Genomic DNA, 20,375 nt, shown 5'->3' on the forward strand with positions numbered 1-20,375 from the left:
GTGGACTGAGCGGGGCTTGGGCTGCCCCACTCGGGGCTAGCGCTGGGTGCAAACCCCGCGCTGCTTTGGCAGCACCGCGGTGGCTGGCTCAGCCTGAGGGAGATTTCAGCCCCCAAGGCAAGGGGCTGCCTGCAGGGCCTCCGCACGCGCCATGGGGCCGTACTGGGCCGGCGGTGCCACAGCGGCCACTGGTTGGCTATGAGCGCGAACCCGCCTCTTCCCCGCTCCGCGCCGCGGCCAACCCCTGCAGCAAGCGGGGTGGGGGCGGTGCCAGGTCACTCCGCACTCTGATTGGCGGCACGGAGGAATCGGGTTGCGATTGGTGGGAGCAGTTAATTCGCTGCGATTGGCCGAGTTCCTTGAGGGGAGATAACCTTTGATTGGCGAAATGGGACGGTTTCCGATTGGTTAGTGGCGGGCGCTTCGGCCTTGTTGCGGTGCGCGCTGACCTTGGCGCCTGGGGGTCCCGGAACCGCAGCCATGGTGGCGTACTGGAGACAGGCCGGGCTCAGGTACCGGCTGCTCGCGGCTGGCCGCGCCTGCCTTATGCCCGTCTCTTGCCGGGGAGCCTGGCTCGGAGCTGCCTCAGACGCTGCTCGGGCAGCGGCGCCTCCGTGGCCCTGAGCGGAGGCTCTCAGTAGCCCGGGCGAAGGTGTGCGGTGTGGCCCTGGGCTGTAGCCGCCTGGGGGCCAGGCACGGCGGGGAGGAGGCCCCTGGGGAGCCGAGGTTGGGAGCCGACCTGGCCGCTGCCAGGCTGGGGAGCGGTCCCGGCTCGTGGCACTGGAACAAATTCCATGGCGAGGTGCTGGAAGCCATTGAACGGAACTAAACCCTCTGTGTGATGGAAACAATTTCAAGCACCTGGTTTCAGCACCCTGGTCTCGTGGGGCCAAGGGCGGGAGCCTGTTTCGGCCGTGCGATCGCACCCAGGGTTGTGGCTCAGCGGGCAGGAGGGTGCCTCGCTGGGAAGGGCGCTCTGCTGCAGGCCCTCACGTAGGGAACTGCCTAGAAACATGGCAGTACAGTTCTTGGCAGCACCTTCGCCCGCTCCCAGCAGACCTAGAGTCCCTGGAGCGGATTATGTTAATTCTTGGGGGTCCACCTGTTTTTCATCCTGTTTGTTTCCTCTTTTTCAGCTACATCCGCTATTCCCAGATCTGTGCCAGTGCTGTCAGAGCAGCGATGAAACCACAATACAAAGCTGAGGCAGAAAAAGCTGCTGTGGCCACAATAAAAATAGTGAAACCTAAAAAGGAGTAAGATGTAAGTAAATAGCATGGGAAGGGTTTTTTGGATCCCTTATTATAGGTTCTTAACTTCTTCTCACGGTGGTATTGAGGATCTTCTCATATTACCTTTCAGGTTAACAACAATCTAAAACCTGCAGGTAGTTTGTGCAGAAAGTGTAGCCCAGATCTTGGTGCATAAGACTGGTTGCATAGGCTGTTCAGTAATATGTTGGAGGTGTCTGTAGATTTCTCGGACTACCGGTTGGCTCAGTGATAGGAAGAAACTTTAATTTCAGCTCAGTAAAATGAGATCCTCTCGGCCTTCAAACAAGAGCTTAGGTTGTGGGGACTTTTAGCTCTATATGTGTCTGGTTGGGTTAAACTGTTACAGGCGACTTAAAAGCTTTTAGCTTGAATAGCAGTCTTTTTTTTTTTTTTTTCCTTGTTTCTCCAGTTCATTTGAACAAGACCAAGCTATTGATTTGGTCCCTGAACTCTGCCACCCCACACTGCTACCCAACCTAGCACACAGAGCCAAAGTTCATTCCTAAATAACTCTTCCCCAGATGGTTATCAGGCAGCTTAATCTCATCTACATTGTTTTTCTGTTGAGGAAATGTTTTGGGCTTGTGAAAGGTGGCTCTATTTGTCTCTTCACTTATAAGGACACACACTGCAAGCAATTAAAGAATTCTGAGTTTTTCTAGATATCTATGGACTGGAATGACTATGGATAAGAAATCTGATGTGTACCTGTTGGTTTAGCCTGGCTAGTCAAAACAGACCAAAGACTATGTGAAGTCGTGTCTAGAACTGCAGTCTGATGGGGATATCTATCTTTCTCAGTAAAGATGCCATGTTTTTCTCAGCATCATGGCCAAAACTCCCATTGTATTTATGTTGATAGGAACCATGTCTGCATAGTGTCATTCTTCAAGAAGTTGGAGCAATATTTTCTAAAAATTTGCAGATAAAGGTAAAAACTGAAATACAAACAGCTGAATTAGGATCATCTGTTACAAATGTTGACAAAGTAAATAACTTCAGTAGTCTGTGTTTCTCTCCTCTGAACACACAGGGCTAGATTTACAAATGGGGGCACTCACTTGGGAGGTGGGATCTCCTAGTTTGAATCCCTGAATTGGAGTGGGATTTGAACAGGTGAGTGTCCTAACCACTCAGCTGTCAGATATCCATGGGTGGGTCTCTTTATGTTGAAGCTGTTCCATGTTGAATAAGTCATTGTTCATTGAGCCAGTGAGAGAGAGAGTGACTCTCTAATTCAGTGGTTAAGGCATTTAATGGGATGTTGGAGAGTCATGTTCAAGTCCCTGCTTCAAATCAGGGGTTCAAACCTGGATCTCACCTCCCAAGTGAGATAATTTATCAGTCAGCCCCCAAAATTGCTGTCCCTTTGTGAATGTAGCCTGCAGTAATTTCTCAGGGGCCCTTCTGTGTAGTCTTTCTCTACCACAGGGATGACCACTGGGTCAGGAGGCTTAGCAGTTCTAAAAATACAGGGCAGAACTTTTGCACTTGAACTGAGAACTCTTTTCCCACTCCCATTATGAATAAATACTACCCTTTCGTTTAGAAACAAACGGCAAAAACTAACATCCTGTCTCCTTACAGCAAATGACTTATTACATTCTTTAAATCTCTCATAGGATTGTCCCCGTGATGAAGTGTATGGACAAAATATCAAGTGAAGACAAGGTCATGGGTCTGAAGATGTGCAGTGTAGTCTCTTCATGTTAGCTATAAAATCTTCCTGCATGTGTAAGTCAACATGCTAATAAACAGCTTCTAGTTCACCATGACCATAACAGCTACTGTGGTTTCTCTTTGAAAGCATGAGTTACTATCTTCGTCTGGGGCATTTACTTTTACTTTTGTGTGAGAGACAAATTGTTAGATTTTTTTCTTAAAGGAAATTTGAGTAGCTTTTATATTGGAAATTCATGCACCATCTAGTCTAGATGGCTTAATTACTGCAAAATGAGTAAAATAGTGAATTTGAGGAGTTTAATAAAAGCTGAGAGGGGAAGAGTGAGTTTGTTTTTTTTAAGTTGGACTACTCAACTACTTACTTTCTGTGACTAATGAACATCTTGGAGACTGGTATTCAGTCTTTACAAAAAGGCATCTGTCTCCTTTGAGGTGCTCACAATAAATTTGTTCTGTGATACGCCTTCACTCCCAACAAGTCTACTACCAAAGCCCAGGGATACCAAAGTTGACATTCCTGGTATTTTGAAAGTGAAAAAACCACAGGGAAAAAATAAAGGCACAAATCCAGGTTCTTCACAGGTTTCCTTTAAGAGGTGATGTTCCCAATTCACTGTAAGGATTAAACAAACTTCTACATTCAATAAATGGTACGTTTTTGGATAGATTAACAGTTCTAAAATGTGATAGCTAAAGACCAAATTTCCCTCTGAAGATTAGAGCTTACTTCAACTTAACACTTGCTACAGTCTTCTATTGACAAGTGTCATAGATGTGTATGGAGAGAAATGGAAACTATTCCATTAGGGTACTTTAGCTTCCCCTGAAGGGATTTCATATGTTGAACAATACTCTCATATCTTGGTCTGAAGGGAGCTCTCCTGTTTCTCTGGATTGTCCTAAAGGGTGTTCATAAGTAACAGTAACAGCATTACTGTTTTGGAGTTTGGCACCAGCAGGGTATCTGGAAAATTATGGGTATCTTGTACATGGTATTTTTTGCCATGCTTGCTGAGTCTTTCTTCAGGGTACATATGTTTTATGGGGCAGTGAGAAAGAGGCTATGGGGAGGAGGTTTCCATAGTGGTTGAGTGGCCCTACCATCTATCAGCCAACCTTTTCATTGTAGTTACAGGAAACAGTAAGAACCCACAGTGTTCCAGTAGAAGGTGACAAAACAAGAATTTGACTAAAAGTGCATCTCATGTTTTTTGTTACTGAAATCACAACTCTGACAACCCCAGTACTAAGTAAAGTGCCAGAGGTTTTTTGTACAATTCAGTTACTATCTCTTCCCCTAGTGTCTAGTTGTGTAGCCTCTAAAGGTACAAATATAAGTGTGTGTGCATATATATAAAAATGTAATAACATCTGATGCTCTGGTCCTATCTTTAATCCTTAAACATTTGTCAGCACTCTCACATTACTGTGTGGGCAGAATAACAGGAAGTTGGGGTACACATCACAACCAATTCTATGGGTCATTTCTTGTAAGTTAACAAAGTGTTACAACTGTCATTACTGTAGGTCAAAGGATAGGGTACTCAAATGTGTTCACCAAAAATAGAGCGGTATGGGAGTACAGGGAAAATAGCAAACAGCAAAGGAGTCTCACAGCTAGAATGTAGCTCTCCTGACTGCTGTGGACTGTATGGCCCACAACTTTGCTAACTTGTCTTAATTCAGATGAAGTAGATACAATCCATCTAAGATTCTGACTTCATTCAGCTATTCCTGTTCGCATAGAATGATAGGAAAATGGAAATAGCATAAGCAGTATTGTCACTGAGTAGAACAATTAGTTTTCATGAAACAGCAGCATCTTTAAAAGGAATTCACAGTGTCATTGAGGCTTTCATACTCCTAACTTGTTACTTATCTCTTTGCTACAGGAGTCCTTTCAAAGTTAATCATTCAGCAACAGAATGTGAGCTATGTAATATTGTCCAAGTTCAGTTATACAGAATAGCTGGTTCACTGGGTGTGTTCACTTAGAAAAGTTAATTATTTCATCTCCAAGCAAGTGGCAAAGTTAGAGTTTGAAAGGATGGGAAAGAAATGACCTAACAAATTTGTCTTTGCTTTTTATTTTAAATAATGCATAACTTCAAAAAGCTCAAATTTGGCTGGAGCATAAACATTTTTTGTATGAGATTTAACTTTTAATGAAGCACATTTGATAGACAAGGAATATTTTCAAAAAAGTTTTGTAAAGTTATTAGAAATTATTTGAGGAAAGTGTTACATATTCATTTAAAGTGAGGGAATGATTCAGGAAACATCAAAACACCACAGTAATAGTTGCTATATTATAAATAGTGTTGAATGGATAACATCACCGCAATGGCTAACAACAGGATGTGTCAGTGAGATGCATTGTTGTTTTTAACTTTCCTAAATTTTGTAAACTGAATTGTGACATTGGAGTTACATCTCAAACTAGCTGCAAACCATTCTATTTAGTTCACTGTGTGAAACAATAAGAGGGAAAGTTATAAATACCCTATATAAAGGGAGAAGGAGGGCACCAAAATAAACTTCTAGATAAAGTTCACAAAACTATGAGCTAATACAAACCACTCTAAACATTTAATATAAAAACTGTGAATATAAAAAAATCTTCCATAATATAAAACAAAAAGAAAGTGATGCTATTGGTTAATACTCTTTCAGTCTGTTAAGAAATGTTTTAGAAGGTACCTTCAAACTTTTTTCTACACTCCTTAACAAATACTGTTTCAACTTGATGGTTGGAGTGCAGAACAAAATAGGTACATACTGTTATATCCTGATAGATAAATACACATGTATGCTCCTAAAAATCACAAATTCCCAAATGTAAAGCCTATATCTGCATTTATCTGAGAATAAATAAATGTTATGACAGTTTAGAACATATTACACGAGCACTCATTGTCATGACTTTTGTCACACACAACACACTGTTACATTCAGACTCGGACTATACCATTCTAAAAGCTAGTAAATTGTGAAGATGGCTGACACAGTACAACTTGCTCTCATGGTTGTTATTTTTGTGGGGTTTGCTGTACTAGCCATTGTTTGAGGAAAAGGCACCATGGGTGTTAATTTCAGTGTCACTATACTTCATACTCATATACATGAGATATGCTTTGGTTTAATATAGAAAAAAGTAGATACTTTTAAGAGTTCTCCCTTCAGATATGTAGGTGAGTATTACTGCTTTTTTTTTAAATAGAGTGTCCTTGTATAGTGTTCTGATATTAAAAATCTTTTTCAAGTGTATCTTGTTCTTGGCTAACTTCCACTTCTACCTCTTCATATTCATCTACCTCTACTGTGGCATCCTGATACTGCTGGTACTCAGACACCAAGTCATTGGTGTTGCCTTCTGCTTCAGAAAACTCCATCTCATCCATCCCTTCTCCAGTATACCAGTGGAGAAATGCTTTCCGTCTGAACATAGCTGAGAACTGTTCAGAAACTCTAATGAAGAGCTCTTGAATGGCTGTGTTGTTGCCTATAAAGGTAGCTGCCATCTTCAGCCCTCGTGGTGGTATGTCACACACTGCCACTTTCACATTGTTAGGGATCCACTCCACAAAGTAGGCACTATTTTTGGTCTGGATAGCCAGCAACTGTTCATCCACTTCTCTGGTAGACATCTGGCCTCTGAAGATGCATGCCACAGTCAAATAGCGTCCGTGACGAGGGTCACAGGCTGCCATCATGTTCCGTGCATCAAACATTTGTTGGGTAAGCTCTGGGACCGAGAGGGCTCTGTATTGCTGACTGCCTCGAGCTGTCAGTGGAGCAAAGCCAGGCATAAAGAAGTGCAGGCGAGGGAAAGGCACCATGTTCACAGCCAGCTTCCTCAGATCTGCATTGAGTTGACCAGGAAAACGGAATGAGGTGGTGATGCCACTCATGGTCAGGGACACCAGATGGTTGAGGTCACCATAGGTGGGGCTGGGGAGCTTTAGGGTTCTAAAGCATATGTCATACAGAGCTTCATTGTCAATACAAAACGTTTCATCTGTGTTCTCTATCAGCTGGTGGATGGACAGTATGGCATTATATGGCTCTACAACTGTGTCTGATACTTTGGGTGAAGGCACTATGCTGAATGTATTCATAATCCTATCAGGGTATTCTTCTCTGATTTTGTTGATGAGGAGTGTGCCCATACCAGATCCTGTGCCTCCTCCAAGTGAGTGGATGAGCTGAAACCCTTGCAGACAATCACAGCTCTCACACTCATTCCTGACCACATCCATTACACTGTCAATCAGCTCAGCTCCTTCCGTGTAATGGCCTTTAGCCCAGTTGTTGCCAGCACCTGAATTACCTGTGAACGTAATTACAGAAAACCATCCACAAATTTATCAGGCCAAATGTAAAAAGACATTAATAAGAATGCTGCCAAATACTGACGTAGAAAAGCCATAGGACAAATGACATAGTGGAGAGACATCATAACTGCCCACAAATACAAAAAAAGATGTTCTAAGGAAGCCAGTGTCTAATTACTCCTTAGCTAATGGGAATGATGTGCATTTGCTGAATCTGGGAAAACTCAGGTTGGAAAAACTCTAAAATATGCAGTTGCACACCTATCTTTCACATTCAGTTCAGGAAAGAGTCAACAAACTGATTTGTTTCCTCCAAAATTGTTAAGAAGAAATGGAATTTCCTTATTTTGCTATTTTAACACAGTTCTGAGGTTAGTTGCTAAATTCATACAAAATTACTACCATTTTCAATAGTAACCACAATTCTTTATTACATGCTGCTTACACACTCAAAGTTTCCAGTAGCACTAGAACAAGTTGCTGCATTTCAAATACAGACAAAAAACAACTGGGAATTATAAAACTTTTTCAGATACAAAATATCTATGGCTCATCCCTTTTGTGAACCCGGAACAGTTCCAGGGTAAAACTCCTGTATCTTGATTTTCAATGACCCTCTAAACCTTTCCTTAATTGTAATACCCTAACTAACTGTGACTAAAAACATTAAGAATGTTACTTATTCCCCAGAATGTTATATTTTGACTATGGCTTTATTGGCATACTTTACAATTTAAAAAAAAAAAGGTTTTCTCTTCCATGTTGCTGTGAGAAAAGAAACCTACACACAACAGAGGAAATATGGACACTGACTATATACAAAGTGGTGTCAAATGCAAAAAGTTAACTGAGAAAAACAGAAATTTGTATCCACTTATCTCTTCCAGTCTTTGTAATTTTAGGTGTTAATTGCAACATTTTGCACACTATTTTCTAATTATTTGACTTCTTGACATTAGAAAGACCAATTCTGCCAAGATATTGAAAAACTTGTTTTGAATAGGATGTTTTGCTTAGCTTGGCAGCTGGGGTTTTAAAGACCCACTGGCATTTGTATGTGAAGGTACAATAAAAATGATTCCATGAAATATTTTGTTTTAAATTCCAGTGCAAAGTGCTCTGTATTTTTTTTGTTTGTTTTGTTGTGTTTTAACATTCCCAGGCATTTTAGGGACCCCAATCACTGCAGTATTGCACTAGCTGAAGAAGGCTGAAAAGTCAAATTGACTCATTTGTTTTAAATGAATTAAATGCATACAGTAAATCAGAATTATTAGTGAAGAGTGAATCAGATTTTAAAAATTCAGTTTTAACACTTTAAGTTCTTATTACTATCGCAGACACAAACTTAAAAAAAAATGTGTGGCTATAATCTGTCTCCCTCTAACACTATTGTAGCAATTGTGTTAAGAGTGAATACTTTTTTGCTTTATGTAGGGATGCTTTTAAAAACAAGCAAACAAACAAAACCAATATATTTTAGGGAACCCCTGTGTTTGGGATTCTGGGTCTGTCAACCTTCATAGTATCCCCATAATGTCTTATTTATATTATTAACAACATATTGCACATACCATGAATAAAATTGTCAGGTCGAAAAAGTGGGCCTATTTTGCTGGATCGTACACTGTCCATGGTTCCAGGTTCCAGGTCCACCAAGATAGAACGGGGCACAAACTTCTTGGCTGTGGCAAAAGAAAAGTAAGAATAAAGGGACAGGTAGCCAGGCAAAAATCTTACCCCCATCACATCACATTTCAGTTTAGCCATTTCAGTCAGCACATTCTACAAAAATTCTACATTCTACAATAGAGCAAAGTGCAATCCATGCTATTGAACTGATAGTCCCTTCAATAATTACAGATTGTCACAACCTGGAAAAACCCTCATTGTTCAAGCAACATTGGGCCCACTCCTGCAGTGCTTACAGGGAAAACTTTTGTTGATTTCAGTGGGAGTTTTGATTCGTAAGAACAAGTTAGGACTACATGATAGGAAGAGAAGATACAGGGTGGTATTTTCTAAAGCACCACAGTGACTTAGGAGAACAATTCCAATTGGAAGCAATGGGACTTGTGCTCCTAAAACACTGACTTTGAAAATCCCACGCCTCACAGTGTTTTTTATTTTAACTCTCTCATGTTGACTTTGTAATCTGCTCAGCCAACCCATTAAAGACCCTGAGCACTTACAATGAGCTTCGTTGAAGTACACATTAATTCTCTCAAGCTGCAGTGGTGAATCACCATGGTAGTTCCCAGTGACATCAATTCCATGTTCATCACTTATCACTTCCCAGAACTGAAAAAGGAAACAGGACTAAAGTAAGCACTTCTTCATCCCACCATTTACCTATAAACACTGCCACAAGGGGGAAAGCATCTTACCTAATACAAGCAGCCTAGTATGAAATGCATCAGAGACATTAATAGCAGAACCAATAAGTGCCACACAAAAAGTCAACAGATATGTGTTTACAGTTCTAGGGATCAACTGCGCAAGTTGCATAAAGAAGGGCATTATAGTCAATTGCAAGATTCCCATTGATTTTGAGGGAAGTAGCCGCAGGCCCAGCCTGTATGATCATACGCAGTAAGGGTCTTTTGAGGATTGGCCAGCACTGAAGTGAGTATGGAGGCATTCTAACTTACTCAGACAGGTTTACACGTTACAGCCAGAACGCTGTCACCCTTTCATTAGGTGTAGCTTGCATACTTCACAAGCCAGGCGGATGGGACCAGTTAGCTACATAAGTGATCATTTCCACAAGCAGTTGCACACACAGTCCAAGGAACTGTGCATGTGCATTAGGTCTGCAGTTGGGTTTGGGTTTTTCTGAAAATGCAGACGAGTAGAATAAGGAGTCTGGCATAGAAATTGACACAGATTCTGGGGCTGCAGAGGCAGAAAATGCATTCAAGAGTTCAAGCTTGAGTTTACATTCTGAGCCCTTTCACTTTTCCTAATGACGCATATTTAATTTTAGTAATGCAGGTTTAGCGATGCACATTTAAGAGTGTTTGGATCTGGAGTTTGCTTCTGGCCCATACCATTTAAAATAAACACAGCTTTCTTGTAAGAGGCAGTCTTGAAGGCAACATGCTCAAAGCATACAGGAACAGCTCATCAAAAACCAAAATTAGTAAAACTCCTATCTAGACCTCCATTCCTAGCTCCAGCCCTGGAGTCTCTTATCTAAGCAGCTCATTACAGCAGTGTTGATGCAGCCACACCCTCTGTCATGAGCAGGCTATTTTAATTTTAAAGGTCTCTTGCCTTTAGCACACAACTTCATTTTAAATTTACAACTATAACACATCTAGATGATGGCGCTTATGTAGTATGAGCATTTTGCACCAACATTACTAGAGACCAGCAGTTTGCAGAGCAAAGTTTCTGAGCATGTGTGTATGTGTGACAGAGAGAGAGAGAAAAGTGTATACACCTTTAAAAAGCCACATTGACTTTTTCATTCAGAAAATATTTCCTCTTGGGCTAGTCCTGCATTTCCCAGGGAAAGAAGTCAGTGGGCATTGTCGATGGGCGAGAAATCCAGGCCCAGGCTTTCTGTTTTGTCCATCTGCTAAAGAGCTCATTTTTCTGAATTGTCCCACGTCATTTTGATAGACTCCTACTAAAGCGAAAAACTCCTGCAAAAGTCATGCAGCACAAACAGTATTTCTCCCATTGCCTGTGCACACAATACATAATCATTTCCATCACAGCCTATGACATAGGTTTATGCTTAAATATTATTTCTTTCTTGACATACAAACAACATAAGTTACAGTCACAAGCAATGGCAAGAACCCTAACACTAAGTGATGACAAAATCACTTAAAGCCCCTTGGCAGTAAAACCAAGATACTTTGCAACCTCTTCATTAATATCATCCTCATCTAGATTGCTGCAAAGAGATGATCCCTGCCTATTCTGTCTACTTTTGATGCCATCTATCACTGCTGCATCTGCGCTAATGCTTGTATTTAATTAGAGGGGTAATTAAAGTATAACATTTTATGTGCAGGATATGAGACTCAACGGTTATTGAAAAATTAGCCATCTTATACCCTATAATATGCTTTAACAGCAATCTTTATGAAGCTATTTCCAGGTTATGTATCTCTATGTACACATGTATAATCTCAAAACTAGTTGAAACAGTTTATCTAAGGATTTTTTTAATTGCTTTTGATCTGAACTCTGTGGTGCTTGATGGAGTTGTTATGTAAATATAAATATACATTTATTTGTCTTTTGTAACAGGAGTTTTAGACTGGAACCTTAACTCCGCTTTCTGTCAACCTGGGAAAATTCTACTCACATGTTTATCCTGGTCAAGTAATTTTTTTTTATGGTCAAGTAAAATACCTTTTAAAATAAATTATTACAATCAGCAGCATATTGCATGTGGGAGTAATACATTATTTGTCTTGATTAGTACATCTGCATGGGAACTTTGCAAGACTGGTATAAATGTTTATTGGCAGGATTGAGTTCCCTTGAATGCTGATAATCTTCACAACCAAATCGTCACATAACTATTGCAGATGTTTTATGCTCAGCCCTTGCATTTGCCCGAAGAAGAAGCCCGTTGCTATTACATTAAAACCTACACCTTCACTTCTCATGCTTCTCAAGCTGCCTATGAACAGAACTCCATGATACTCCACATCAATCCGTATTTAATCACTCCTGTACTGACCATATGGGCCCAAGCCATTTGCCACTAATGATGGTTACTGAAAACAATTCTCACCTTAGCTCCAATTTGGTTTCCACATTGGCCAATCTGAAGATGCACAATTTCACGCATTTTATGTAGCCTGGAAAGTTCAGCAGCTACAGCCTGGCTCAGTCGCTGGAAGAAACCCTCTCTCTCCTGCAGTATCAGCTACAGCCACACTGGACTCATTTCAAAAAGGCCCTTTTTTATACTGATGACGCTGTCACTCAACCAAGCAGAGGAGTATCCACCCCCACACGTTATGCTCATCTCCGTATTAACAAAGCCTGCACACATATAGCCAAAACTCCCATTCACTGGGCTTTCTTCCTATGTATGGAATGTAAGATCAGACGTACGTTGCAGAGTATGTGAAGAGGAAGAATTTGCTTCTCCCTCAACTAACATTAAGTCTGTGTGGCATGTGGAATGTGTCTGTTCAGAAACAGAGGCACTAAAAGTGCATATATTCCATATTGAAGGAGTGCAACTCTCTTATCTTGTCTGCTTTAGACACAGAGGCAAACAAATTCAAGCCAAAGCCTCAGCTGTTTGTGAACTGAAGGTGTGATTGTTAAATGCCACAGCCTCTCATCAGTCTTCAAGCAAAACTCCCATGGATTTCACCAAGAGCTCCATGCATGGATTGATAGTGGGATATTGCCCATAACTCACTAAAATATAGTCCTAGCGCTACGATACAAATCCAATCCAAATATAAATACAAAATACAAGCCTGAGCAGCAATGAGGATGAAAGCTAAACATCTGCCAACACCAGTGCTATTTACATCCCTAAAATGATGTTCTGAATAGAACTAGTAGCCACGAGTTTATAGCAATATTCTGTTTAAGAGAAAGGGCTTGAGTCCATAAGACTTAGCTGCTTTCACCAGATGTTACACATAGGCCTCATAAAAATCATTGCCAACTTAGAAATGTGTGTGTGTTTCCTCACCACAATTAGTTCAGGCAACATTCACGACCAATAGTGACCTTCAAGCATTAGGCCTCTACTCTCACAACTCAGCCACACCAATTCAGTTCAACAACTTTATCAGCCTCAGGGCATAACACAAAGAACTGAAAAAAAACCACTTGGCAGTGCACACCCTTAACTCTGACCTTAATAATGTAATGAAGTTAGCTTAAAAATTACAGTTTTAGCCTCTTCATCTACTATACCAAGGCAGGGAAAGAACGGAAGTCAATTACATACTCAGCACTGCTCTATTTTTGCCTTCATTTCTTTTGCCTGCACCTCTCTCTCTCCACACACTCCACCCTGTCCCAGCAAGTATTTTATATTTTAACTTTGTAATTGTTGGTCACCCTATGAAGCACTTTGGGTTACAGGCTGAGGCAGCGCATGGGGTGTTTTGTTTTATTGTTATACCTTGGCTTGCTATAATCCATGTTACACTGCCATGAAGTGCTGAACATTTGTACGTCTGCTGCGAAAGCCTCCTTATAACACAGGGACATTATTGCTTCCCACGAGGAATTTGGCTAGGAAGAAAGACTAGTATGTACCGTGGAATCTACCATCAAAACAGAGGGAGAGAAAGCCTGGCCCCATTGCAGTTACTGATAAAATACAGTGTTCCCAAGGAACACTGGAAATGCTTCACTGCATCAAAGAACCAACATAACTCCAACCAGTCCCATGACATAGGGATGTCCCCTGCAGATAGACACAGGTCTGGTATCTCAGAGCACCAGATGGCCCAGCCAGGATGCTTTTGTGAGTTTAAGACGGCTTCATTATACATTAGGCACGTAGTGCACTTCAGTGACATGCTCCTTTCAGTCTCCAAGTAGGCCAGAGGAAAAGAACTGAAGACACATTAAGATGATTCCTTTAAATGTCTATTTTGAATAAACACAGAAGACCGGCATGGTGAAAGAACTTGGCTCATTGAATGAGGTTCTAGTAATTTGTTTTATCACATTATGGAGAACTATAAATAAAAAAAGCCAGTCTAGAGGCCGCCTGCCCCCACCTCCCCACAAAGGAATATCAGCCTAATCCAGACTTCCCCACCACAAAAGTAGTGTCACTCTTGCTAGCTGCTAAAGAAAGAGCCAACAGAAATAAGACACCGAGCCAAAAAATGCTCCCAGAACTACAATGTACAGGGAACAGAGCACAACTTCTATGTGCACACATCAGGCATAATGATCCTTTTGCCCGTAGAACAACCCTATCAACCTTCACATGCCTGAGAATTCTAATTCACCCAGCAATTACTAACGAGAGCAGTAAGAGGAAGAATGAACTCTTTCATTTGTTCTTTAGAATGGGGTAACTGCATCATTTTTCAGCTGCAGGCGATCCTCTAACCATTCTATTTTAACAGGCAAGGAAGTTGTAGCATGTTCACCTACTGCTTCGTGAGTATTTTCTATAGCTGGAAGAATGATGGAAAAATTATTGGTGAATTTTCTTTTGCATTGGAAAGCAAATTTGAATTTAGTATTATATATTTTCTGTTCACTTCCTGAAAACGTTCAAACATTCAACTTCTACTGCTAGGGTCGGGAGGGTCGGGACCATGGGGCGGGGGGGGGGTCACAAAGTTATTACATGGGGGGGGTCACAAGTGATCATCCTCCACCCCAAACCCTGCTTTGCCTCTACCATTTATAATGGTGGTAAATATATAAAAAAGTGTTTTTAATTTATTGGGGGGGGGGTTGCAATCAGAGGCTTGCTATGTGAATGGGGGTCACCAGTACAAAAGTTGGAGAACCACTGTGATAGGAATATTTGCAGTCAAGTCTCAAGTGGCGCTTAATTACAATCAGTCATCCAGTTAGGGCAAAGAATCAACACTGCCTGACCAATGCACTTAACTTACACGGCTGCATTGTAAATCATTACAATTGGCTAATGAGTGGCACCCAAGAATGAGTTGCTGAAGAAATTGGCAGAATGGGATTGAGTAACACACACATTTGAGAGTGTCACAATCTTTTTGAGAACAATTCCTGAGCAAAGAACAAAAAAAGTGAAAATAAATGATTCACTGCGACTCATTCAGCCATAGTAAATATATTTTTCGCTAAAGATACCTGCCTGACCCCCATTTGCCTTTTTTTAACAGCTTCGAAATACAGCTTGGATATGTTGTTGCCTAAGGCACAAAGTACCTTCATACCCTCAAATATGGAATCGTTTAAAATGCACTTTTCTGTAATTCTCCATCTTTAGACAAACAACTCTGGTTTTTACCCTGACATTCCTTGGCTGTTTGGCAATGTCAAGCCTGTTTAATAATCCTAAGGCATTCCTTATCTGCCAATGTCGTACATATGTTACCATTGATAAGCAGTGGATGTTTTCAAGTGCTCAGCAGCTCTAGCATGCGGGAACATGGCTGAAGTGTTGCGTCTCTGTAAATATATTGACTTAGTTTAAGTGAATGTAACAAAGCGCAGGGGAGCGCTGTATTGGGCATTAATATTATCAGCCCACTCCATGTTTCCACTCTCTTTAATATAAGTTACATAGTGACAAGGCATAAAGATGCCCCCCCCCTTCCCCTGGCCATCCCCAGCATTGTAATCATTAGGGTGCAGCCGTGAGTGCCAGCAAACAAGCTACTCTCTGGCCTCATCCTTGGCATGCCTGGATCACAACTGAGGAGCTGGAGAGGAGTGCACTATAATCTGGGAGGCTTCTTTAATCCTTGGTTTATTTCAGGGATCGGCAACCTTTGGCACGTGGCTCCTGGCCAATGGGGGGGGGGCCATGGGAAGCCATGGCCAGCATATCCTTCAGCCCACGCCACTTCCCGCGGCCAGGGCCGGCTTTAGGCCAATTCCACCAATTCCCCAGAATCAGGCCCCGTGCCTAAGAGGGCCCCGCACTCAGTGAGAATCCCTTCCCTGGCTAGAGGCGCCTTTTTGATTTTTACTCACCTGGCGGCGCTTTGGGTCTCCAGCGGCACTTTGGCAGCGGGTCCTTCACTTGCTCTGGGTCTTTGGTGGTACTTCGGTGGTGGGTCCTTCAGTGCTGCCAAAGACCTGGAGTGAGTGAAGGACCCACCGCCGAAGTGCCGCCGAAGACTCAGAGCACCGCCCGGTGAATACAAGCCCCACGTGTTTTTTTACAGGCGTCTTTTTGTTGTTGGTTTGGTGTTTTTTTTTTAGTCATCCCTGTCGGGGTCCCGTCGAAACTGTTCGAATTGGGCCCTGCACTTCCTAAAGCCGGCCCTGCCCGCCGCCCTCATTGGCCAGGAGCAGTGAAGCGCAGCCAGTGGGAGCTGTGATCGGCCAAACCTGTGGGCACGGCAGGTAAACAAACTGGCCCAGCTCGCCAGGGGACTTACCCTGGCGAGTCGCGTGCCAAAGCTTGCCGACCCCTGGTTTATTTGCTGAGACTGCCAATAAGAAAGTCGTTGAATAGTCATTCTTATGATGGTGTGTTGTTGGGGGGGAGGGCGGGGCTTTTTTATTTTATTGTGATGGGACTGGACGGAGGCCAGCAAATAATTTGCATTACAGGGCACAGAATGGCCACCAGCCTGTAACCAATTCTAGCCACACCTGAGAGGGGCCCTAATGCCATTCCTGGGACTGTTACAAACTGTATTCAGCCCTTCCATAGCGTGTGGCATCTTCAAAGCCTTTTACAATACCTATTGAAAGTCAAGCCACCATCTGTTCCACGTACAGAAAGCAGGTCATGCTGCACCACAGAAATGAAACTACTTGTTGCCAGCACAAGCTGTTTGCCTTTGAAGTTTCTCTCTCGCAATACAGTTGAGGTTAGAAGAACAGCCATTTACTTTTTCTGCAAAGTCTCCTCTCTTCAGTCAGGCTTAATGAAGGCATCAGCAGACTATGCCTTAGGGTAAGATGGGCCCTGCTTCCTCATGGACAGTTTTAAGGATCTCTTACCTTCACCCACATTTTGGGCTCTCAACAGGCATTTTCATTGTGGTGCACTAATTACATGACTGCCCGGTAAAATTTTAAAGAACATCTAAATAAACAAAGGGCCTAAAACCCACTTTCAATAGTGACATGAGCACACAGGAGCTCAGGGTCATATATTTAAAAGGATTCAGGTGCCTCCACAGGCAGCGTTTTGCCTACTGTGGGTGCCAATGACGTTTTCAATGCTGCAGCTCAGGCACCACCTCACCACCGCCCCCCCCCCTCCGGTGCCTCAGTACCCTAGATGCTTATGTTTCTGTTAGTTAATTGGCATTTTCAAAGCAGCCTCAGTGCTCCAGCCACCCCCAATGAGCTGCTCATAGCTGTAGCCCAAGCCCAAGACCCCGAGGCCCCGAAGCAGAGTTTTTTAAAAGAGGCAGGCAAATACCTATCTTGCCACTATCCAATCACAGGCATGCTCTCAACATGCCTTCAACCTGACACCTGTCTGACCTTGCAGCAGGCCACTGACTGGAGGGCACAGAGGCAGCATTAGCACCTGCACAAAAGACAGTCAGGGCACAGTGAAGCATAAGGCAAGCATTAGCGGGGTATTGTACATATGAGAGTGTTTTGGCTGCTAGGGCATGGCCTACTCAAGTGACTGACCTGACCAAGGTGGCATATAGAGTTTGCAGCTGAAGATCCTGAGCAGAGGGAGGAGCTTATTTCTGGTGTGTCAGGCACATTTACCAAATCAGTTATTTAGGCACCTAAATCCCTCTTCCCTTCTTTGGCATTTTAGATTAGATGGCTCTCCACTTAGCTGGCTGGCTTTTGAAAAGCCCTTTCTTAGGCACTTAATTGCCCCCTTGCACTCAACAGGCAGCTGCTTAACTCGGGGGGTGAAAATTCCAGTAGGCACCAGGTCACCTAGGGGATAGGCATTGTTCCACCTAGCCAAGCAATGCCAAAAGCCCTTTAAAAAACTGGCCCTCATTTGCTCGCAATTGGATTATGGCTTGTGATTGCTTGGCACTTTTGAAAACAGGAATTAGGCTTTTAAGTCATGGTAGGGCTTTTGCAACTTTTCCATATATATATATATATATATATAAACTCTCAGGCCTTCCTGTGCTAGTACGTATATCAGGCAGGCCCGAGTGGTTAAAGAAACCACATGGCTAACAAAACTGGACATGCCTGCGGTCATGCAGACTCTGGCTACAGTTTACCAATGTGGTGGTTTGTAGCTCTGTATTTCCAAGCATTTCCTGCATCGTTTCATACATGAGGGGGCCTTTTACCTGGAATTTGTCATCCCTTTAAAGCATTTGTCCTAAAGCAGCTGCATGTGTATCACAAGCCTTTGTGTTGGGTGCATCACAGCTGGTGACTCATCTCCGTATGCCACGTGTAGCAGATGCTATTTATTTTCAAAATCAGTTTTAGTTTTAAAGAAGTGTGATGTCCAGGCTGAGCTGTCAGGTATCAATCTTAATTAGACGGCAATAGAGGTGGATTTGTGAAAATTCTAGCAGAGCAGTTTAGATAGAGGCCAGAATGTCCCAGCTACCACGGGCTGAATGTGGGGAGTGGCTAGCACAGAGATCTGAGCGGTCTCACCAGTACGTTATCTGCTCAAAACTGGCACAAGAGAATGATGACCAAAAATTGTTACTATCTAATGGCTTTGGTGACTTATATGTAGTACATTTCACAACTCCTAGCACCTAATGGACAGGTTTCCATACCACCAAAGAACTGGGGAAAACCCACTACCACAATTGGCCCCCATGTTTGTCAGCTCAACAGACAGGACAAACACTGAACAGCCATGGAAATGGACCCCTCAGAGATGCTCACACCAGGTTAGCGTTAAGCCACATCAGGGCACTGGAGTGAGCTTGCACTGCCATTACCAGCCTACATTGTACCTGTTCTGTGGTTCAGCAGAGGATTTCAGTCTCCAGGGCTGGCAAGATGGCACTTTTCACTTAGAAAAATAATTGTTAGGCATTTGTGTTTGTACCACTGTGTGTCAGCAAAATGTGCAATTTAATTTAATTCTCCAGAAAGATGTGTCACGAGATGTAAAAGTTGCACAACAGTCAGAAATGCACATAAAAATTGCACAACTGATTTTGCTTCTGCTTTCGGTTCCCACCAAGAGCTTGGTCAGCACTATAAAGGTAAATCTAAACTGCACAAAACTCCCCCTCCCGCTGTGAGGTTCAGAGACTCAGTCTACAGACTGGGGCTTGTGGGTTATGCTATGGTGTTTTTAGCTGGAAATACCCTAGACGTTCCTGCTTGGGCTCCAACACCTCACCAGGAGGGGAGGCTCTCAGAGCCTGAGCTGAACATCTCTACACTGCCATGTTTAGTGCCACAGTGTGAACCTGAGTCTCCAGACCCGGGCTCTGAGACTTGCTGCCACAGGGTTTTTGGTTTGTTTTTTTTTCCCATGTAGACATGCCCTCTGTGATTTAGACCAGTACTGGGTCACAGACTGTAAGGCACTGGGTCATGGCGGCTCTGGTCAGCACCACCGATCGGCCATTAAAAGTCCCGTCGGCAGTGCTGCCCGGCTAAGGCAGGTTAGTTCCTACATGTTCTGACACCACGCTGCGCCCTGGAAGTGACCAGCAGCAAGTCTGGCTCCTAGACGTCGGGGTCATGGGGCTCCACGTGCTGCCCCTGCCCCAAGCACCAGCTCCATACTCCCATTGGTTGGTTCCCAGTCAATGGGAGCTGGGGTGCGGTGCCTGCAGGCGAGAACCCCGTGGAGCCGCTTGCGTCTCGGACTAGGAGCCAGACCTGCTGCTGGCTGCTTCCAGGGCGCAGTGTAGTCCGCCGTGCCAGGACAGCCACTCATCTGCTGACCAGTAGCCACCCAAGGTAGCCTGCACCCCAATCCCCTGCCCTGAGCCCCCACCAACCCAGAGCCCCTTCCTGCACCCCAAACCCCTCACACCTGGCCCACCCCAGACTCTGCACCCAGAGGCGTGACCCCCCCTCCTTCACCCCAACCCTTTGCCCTAGCCCTGAGCCCCCTCCCACACTCCAAACCCCTCATCCCCAAGTCCCTTGGGTTGTGGGCATCAAAAGTTTTCTTCAACTGGGTCGCCAGAAAAAAAGTTTGAAACCCCCCCGTGTTTGGACTACGATCCTGCGAAGATTTCAACAGCATTACTCTCAGTACATAAAATTAGGCACATGCACACTTCGTGCAGGATCAGGGCCTTAATGGAAATACCTCTTAAAGAACATAGTTAAGGACAGGGCTGGCTCCATGGGTTTTGCTGCCCCAAGCAGCGGGAAAGAAAAAAAAAGAAGCAGCCGCAATCAAGATCGGTGGCAGCTCTGCCGCGCTGCTTTATTCTTCTATGGCAATTCGGCGGCAGGTCCGTCCCTCTGAGAGGGACTGTACCCGCTCGCCCCTGCCAAATTCCGGGACATCCTGCGTTGGCGC

At 43.5% G+C, this 20,375-nt stretch overlaps 2 protein-coding genes across 3 annotated transcripts; one reads left to right on the forward strand and one right to left on the reverse strand.

Annotated features, from left to right (window-relative positions):
- The first annotated feature begins 413 nt into the window (after window positions 1–413).
- On the forward strand, window positions 414–3,055 carry ATP5F1E (ATP synthase F1 subunit epsilon). Its single transcript, XM_030533645.1, has 3 exons — window positions 414–512; window positions 1,137–1,263; window positions 2,897–3,055. The coding sequence occupies exons 1-2, from the start codon at window positions 481–483 to the stop codon at window positions 1,258–1,260; spliced, it is 156 nt and encodes a 51-aa protein (XP_030389505.1). The 5' UTR covers window positions 414–480; the 3' UTR covers window positions 1,261–1,263; window positions 2,897–3,055.
- A 1,973-nt stretch (window positions 3,056–5,028) lies between these two features.
- TUBB1 (tubulin beta 1 class VI) lies at window positions 5,029–12,259 on the reverse strand. 2 transcript variants are annotated; one of them, XM_030533643.1, is made up of 4 exons: window positions 12,051–12,259; window positions 9,484–9,592; window positions 8,866–8,976; window positions 5,029–7,287 (listed from the first exon to the last, which is right to left on the reverse strand). In XM_030533643.1, exons 1-4 carry the CDS (start codon window positions 12,105–12,107, stop codon window positions 6,203–6,205), a joined length of 1,362 nt encoding a protein of 453 aa, XP_030389503.1. In that variant the 5' UTR covers window positions 12,108–12,259; the 3' UTR covers window positions 5,029–6,202. The 2 variants fall into 2 exon arrangements, with proteins under 2 accessions (XP_030389503.1, XP_030389504.1); XM_030533644.1 differs by lacking the exon at window positions 12,051–12,259 and adding an exon at window positions 10,737–10,941.
- Window positions 12,260–20,375: the final 8,116 nt, after the last annotated feature.

The sequence above is a fragment of the Gopherus evgoodei genome, chromosome 14, assembly GCF_007399415.2.
Source record: "Gopherus evgoodei ecotype Sinaloan lineage chromosome 14, rGopEvg1_v1.p, whole genome shotgun sequence".
NCBI classification, from domain to species: Eukaryota; Metazoa; Chordata; order Testudines; family Testudinidae; genus Gopherus; species Gopherus evgoodei.